The sequence below is a fragment of the Pipistrellus hanaki genome (genome assembly GCF_964339955.1).
Source record: "Pipistrellus hanaki genome assembly, chromosome: 1".
Classification (NCBI taxonomy): domain Eukaryota; kingdom Metazoa; phylum Chordata; class Mammalia; order Chiroptera; family Vespertilionidae; genus Pipistrellus; species Pipistrellus hanaki.
Genome location: NC_140503.1, coordinates 98,908,728 through 98,915,058, shown reverse-complemented (window position 1 = coordinate 98,915,058; position 6,331 = coordinate 98,908,728). Strand labels below are relative to the sequence as shown.

The following is a 6,331-nucleotide window of genomic DNA, read 5'->3' as shown; positions in this document are numbered from 1 at the left end:
CGAAAAGGTTCCTCCTCCTCCCCCGCCCCCACATGTGGCAGTTGAGAATTGGGAGGGATGTCTCAGCTACAGAGGTTCCCCTCTGGGGAGAGAGGGTTCCCAGCCCCACAGTGGACTCCCCAGCCCAGGGCTCCAGAGTTGGGAAGAGGACTCACCATATCAGGTAGCTTTGAAATTCAGCAGGGATTCTATCTGGGTGAGATAGAGGGCTGCTGGTGGGTCAGACATCCTCTTAAAAGGCCCACACAGACTTACACTCACCCTAAATTCCAGCAAAGGAAAAGCAGCTTTAAAGGCACAAGAGACATATGAAGAGAAGCTGAATTGTGTGGCTTCAGGACGTGGAACATCATTGTTCATGTGTTCAGCCCTCCACCCACACACCCAGCAGACCGGTGCCAAATCTGAATTTGCATTAATCTAGTGAATTCCACGCACCTCATCCTGGTGACTCCCTGAGACACAGACACCCAACTCATGCCCTGCCTTTGGCTATTTCAGTGTCTATGACACATGGGCAGCCAGCCATTGCCTATGCCACAAACTTTCTAAAAAACTCTCCTTGCCCTGGCCAGTGTGTTCAGGGGTTAGAGTGTTGGCTTGTACACTGAAGGGTCATGGGTTAGATTTCCAACCAAGGACATATATCTGGGTTGCAGGTCCAATCCCCAGCCATGGTCGGAGCATGTTCAAGAGGCAAAAAATAGATGCGTCTCTCTCACTTTGATGTCTATCTATCTATCTATCTATCTATCTATCTATCTATCTATCTATCTATCTATCTTTATCTTTCTCTCCCCCTTCCTCCCTGCCTTCCACTCTTCTCTTAAAAAAAAGGGGGGGGGGGAGGGGAATATCCTTGGTGAGAATGGACAAAAACAAAAATCTCTTCAAGTTCTGCAGGCCCCAGGCATGCAATGGCTGGCCTTGACATATCTTGTACCTCAGGCCCAGTGTGGTGGCAGCCAGTCTCTGGTCACTATGTATCCTCTCACATGCACCTCTAGGCCTAACTCAGGCAGCTACCAACTGAAGATGGCTTTGTAGCTCCTAAGAGATGGTCCCACGTTGGGCATAGGCAGTGGTTGATATCAGCCTGCACCAGAGGCCCTCTCCCCTCCCCCTCTCCACAATAAGCCCCAGAACTAACACACCTGGTGGCCTTCTTCAGACCACAACAGAGAATCACCTGATTAGCTCCACAAACAACATATTCAAAGGTTGATCTTGGCAGGCACCAGAGCCCTGTTGGGGTGGGTGAATTCTGCTACATAAGATCATCCCTGTTTCAGGATCTACTCCACATACTGGTATGGAAAGAGCAATTATGACTCAACTAAAACAGGAGGACATATACAAACCATAAAAGGGACATTCCTGGAGCACCCAGCCCAAGTCACCAGGGAGACTGCATCACTAGGCCTTATAGGACAGCTACTACCTAAGGCGACCTTGCCAAGACTGGGAAATGTAGCACATCTACATAATACATAGAAACAAACACAGAGAGGCAGCCAAAATGAGAATAAAAAGAAGCATATCAAATTAAAGAACAAGAGAAAACTCCAGAAATATAACTAAATGAAACAGAGATAAACAACCTATCAGATACAGAGCTCAAAACACTGGTTATAAGGATTCTTGATAAACTTGGGGGTCTTTCAAATCCTCAGGCTCCAGACTATAAAAACATCTTATGCATCTCCCACCCTGACCACCTGGCTACTTTTCCTTATACCACAGACTACTCATAGATACAAAGCCAAGGGTGAAATTAACATGGTCTATTTGGAACCAGTAAACAGGAGAGCAATGAGATCTGATGAAGCACTTATGGGCAGAATATAGTTCACTGTGGGGTTGAAATTCTTCAATATACAGAAGAATGCAACAATGACCAAGGGCAGGAATAGAGTGTTGTTATAGAAGATAGAAAGTGTAGCTTCATAATCAGCAACTTCATTCTTCTTCCACAAGATTCTTTGATCTTTTTCCTTCTGAGACATCTTTCTATTATCAGCTTCAGAAAGTTTTTGAGTTGCTTCTTTGGAAGCAGCATCTTCCCTCTTCTGTGCTACTTTGTGCTTGAATACAAATTTCACATTTTTGTGGGCAAAGGCTACCAAATAAGTGCTCACCAGTGTCATCATGCTGTATAAATCAGCAGGCTGAATAAGATCCATATGCCATGTTTGCCAATATAACCAGATGGGGATGGCAGACATGATGAAGGTATTCCTGAAGAAGAGTGTAGAGGACTTGGCTGAGAGGTTGCATCTGAAATCCTAAAGGAGCAGGACCTCCTTGGACTTCTACTTGGAGCTGCCTTTGGGAGCCATGGTGGAGCTGTAGCTGGGAGCAAGTCAAAGATATAATCTTAAAAACAGAAAGGCAGTTAGTAACCTACAAGGAAATCCCATAAAACTGTCCACTTATAGCTCAACAGAAACTGTGCAGGTCTGAAGGGATTGGCATGAAATATTCAAAGTGATGAAAAGCATGAACCTATAACCAAGATTACCTACCCAGCAAAGGTATCATTTAGAATTGAAGGACAGATTAAGAGTTTCCCAGACAAGAAAAAGCTAAAGGAGTTCACCAACAAACCAGTGTTACAAGAAATGTTCAAGGAACTGCAGTAAGAAGAAGGGGAAAGCATAACATAAATATCCTACATAATAAAAGCCTAATATGCAAATTGACCAAATAGCAGAACGACCAGTGGAAGGACTGGTTGCTATAATGCACACTGACCACCAAGGGGCAGATGCTTAATGCAAGAGCTGCCCCGAGCTTGCAGGCCCCAGACCAGCCAAGATTGGTGCTGGGGGGACCACCAGATTGCCTCACCAGACAACCCGCAGAGGGAGACCACCAGTGGCAGTGGCAGGGGTTGGGGCTGGTGAGCGGGTGGTACCAGGCCAGTTGGGGCACCCTGATCACCCTACTGGTCACCCCAAAGATTGGCACTGATTGCTGGCTAGGCCTAGAAACTTTACCCATGCACAAATTTTATGCATCAGGCCTCTAGTGAATAATAAAGTGACAATAACTACATACCTCTCAATAATCACTTTAAATGTAAATGGATTAAGTGCTCCAATCAAAAAATGTAGGGTTGCTAAATGGATAAGAAAATAAGACTCATTCATATGCTGACTACCTGAGACTCACTTCAGATTGAAAGACACAGACTGAAAGTAAACAGTTTGGATAAGGCTGTAGACTGGGTGGGATAGGGTCTCAGGGTTGTGAGAGGGATATCTGACTGCTGGTTTAGGTCCACAGAAATTGGACCTAAACCAGCAGTCAGACATTCCCCAAGAGATCCCCAATTGGAGAAGGATTAGGCTGGGCTGAGGAAACCCCCCTCCCTCATCCCCTTCATGCATGAATTTCGTGCACCAGGCCTCTAGTTTTCTTATAATCTTTTGTATTCTGTAGTGTCATTTGTCACTTCTCTCCTTTCATTTCTTATTTTTTTATGGAATTAAATTTTTTTTCCAATATACAAAATAAATCTATTACCAGATTGTAAATACCAAATAATTAGCCATTTATATGCAATATTTCAAGAAAAACTATTTTAAATATAATAATGTTACATGCAATAAACATTAATTTATGAAGAAAACTATCTATAATAATAAAAGTATAATATGCAAATTGACCAAATGACTAACCAACAGAATGAACATACAGACAACCTTTTGGACAACCACGCTATGACATCCACTTTTGCCAGGCCAGCCAAAGTGCATGTGATGTGATTGGTTGGGGGCCTGCCCATTGTCCCATGATTGCCCTGCAGAGGGAGGCCCAGACCACTGGTCAGTGGAGCAATCAGTCAATCAGGGGGCTCCATGATTGCCCCCAAAAGAGAGGTCTAGGTCACCGAGGGGGACTGCAGTAGGTGGGCAGGGCCTACCTTTTTGGGGAGATCCATCGAGGACCCCTGGCCAAATAGGTGGGGTTTACCTCTTTGGGGTGATCATGGCGGGGCTCCCAGACTGTGAGAGGGCACAGGCCGGGCTGAGGGAACCCCACCCCTGAGTGCACGAATTTCATGCACCAGGCCTCTAGTTTTAAATATAATATTACATACAATAAACATTAATATTACAAGAAAAATGTTTTAAATATAATAATATTAACAAAACTGTACTAAATAGCATAATATCACAACAGTTGTAGGAAATATTTTAAAAATTGGCAAATAATAGGATTACTTCTATATTCCATTTTATATTCTAAAGTATTTTTTCCTCTGGCTCTATTTTTGTTCATCAGTTTATGTTTTCATCATATTCCACAAATGAGTGAGATCATGTGGTATTTATCTTTCTCTAACTGGCTTATTTCACTTAGCATAATGCTCTCCAGGTCCATGCATACTGCTGCAAATGGTAGGAGTTCATTCTTTTTACAGCAGCATAGTATTCCATTGTGTAGATATACCACACCTTTTTAATCCACTCATCTGCTGATGGGCACCTCAGCTGTTTCGAAATCTTAGCTATTGTAAATTGTGCTGCTGTGAACAGTGGGGTGCATATATCATTTCTGACTGGTGTTTCTGGTTTCTTGGGATATATTCCTAGAAGTGGGATTACTAGGTCAAATTTTTAATTTCTTGAGGAAACTTCATACTGTTTTCCACAGTGGTTGCAACAATCTGCATTCCCACCAGTAGTGCAAGAGGGTTCCTTTTTCTTTGCATCCTCATCAGCACATGTCATTTGTTGATTTGTTGATGATAGCCATTCTGACAGGTGGAAGATGATTTTGTCATTTTGATTTGCATCTCTCAAATGATGAGTGTCTTTGAGCATGTTTTCATATGTCTGTTGGCCTTCTGTATGTCCTCTTTCAAAAAGTGTTTATTTAGGTCCTTTGCCCATTTTTTTTAATTGGATTTTTTATTTTCCTTTTGTTAAGTTGTATGAGTTCCCTGTGAATGTTGGATATTAAACCCTTATTGGAGACAACATTGGCAAATATGTCCTCCCATGCAGTGGCTTTCTTGTTTTATTGATTTTTTGTTTGTTTGTTTGTTTGTTTGTTTGTTTGTTTTCTGTGCAGAAGCTTTTTATTTTGGTACTGGAGGCCTGGTGCATGAAATTTGTGCATGGGGGGGGAGAGTCCCTCAGCCTGACCTGCACCCTCTTCAATCCTAGAGCCCTCAGGGGATGTCTTACTGATAGCTTAGGCCTGCTCCCTGTAGTTCTCTGCTCTCTACAGGGCCTGCCTGCTTCATACCATGGTGATGGGCAAGCAGGCACTGCTGGGTGCTGCCTAATGGCCATGCTTGCCTGCTCCCAGTGGCCCAGGGATCAAGCCTAAACCGGCATTCAAACATCCCTCTAGCAATCTGGGACTGCTGGCTCCTAACTGCTCACCTGCCTAGCTGTCTGATTGTCCCTAACTGCTCTCCTCTGCTGGCCAATTTGGTTCTGATTGATCAGTTTCTATGCCAGTCAGTGTCAAAAGCTCTGCCTCCTATGAAGCCACTGGGTCCCTACAGCACCCATATTTGGTTCTGATTGGTTGGTTTCTATGCCAGTCAACATCAGAAGCTCTACCTCCTAGATAGCCATTGGTTCTTCCCAGCACCTACATTTGTTTCTGATTAGTTGGTTCCTAAGCCAGTCAGTGTCTCTGGGCCTATCAATGGGGCCTGATCAGAAAGGCGGGGTTGATCAGCAGTCCTGGTAGAGTTCTGGAGAGAAATGGAGCCGCAGTTGTTGGCCAGACTGGGAAAGAAAGAGGCAAGCACTAATCAAAAGCTGCCTCTGAGGCAACAGATCAGTCCCTGCTTCTATCTTCAGGCCTCTCTCTGGCCCTGATTCACAACCCCCTTAGCAGTCAGTACTGGGGCATCGCTCCTGCAGCGGAAGCAGTCAGCACTGGGTTGCCATGGCAAACAGCCCTGAATGCAGGACTGACTTCTGGTTAGTCTAGCCATGGTCACTACTGGTCATTATGACCCAGGGTTTTATGTATTAGGATACTAGGAATAATAAAATGCCAAAACATTGGACAATCTGATGGAAATGAATTCCTAAAAACAGGTTGTCTTCTAAGAATGACTCAAAAAAGAATTAAAAAAAAATATGAATAGACCAATATCTACTAACCAAATTGAATCAGTAATAAAAAATCTTACAACAAACAAAATTCCTGGATTGGATAGTTACTCAGATGAATTGTACTAAACATTCAATGATTAGTACATTGAATGTACTATCATATCCTCCTCAAAGTATTCCTAAAAATTCAAGAGGTGGAAAGGCTCCCAAATTCATTTTATGAGACCAACATTACCTAGATT

The 6,331-nt window shown here is 43.4% G+C and overlaps 1 protein-coding gene across 1 annotated transcript; it reads right to left on the bottom strand.

Moving 5' to 3' along the window:
* Positions 1-1,784: 1,784 nt before the first annotated feature.
* On the bottom strand, positions 1,785-2,302 carry LOC311631489 (translocon-associated protein subunit gamma-like; the record flags this gene model as incomplete). The annotated part of the gene is made up of 1 exon (XM_084901644.1): positions 1,785-2,302. Exon 1 carries the CDS (start codon positions 2,223-2,225, stop codon positions 1,785-1,787), a length of 441 nt encoding a protein of 146 aa, XP_084757770.1. The 5' UTR covers positions 2,226-2,302.
* Between the last annotated feature and the right edge of the window lie 4,029 nt (positions 2,303-6,331).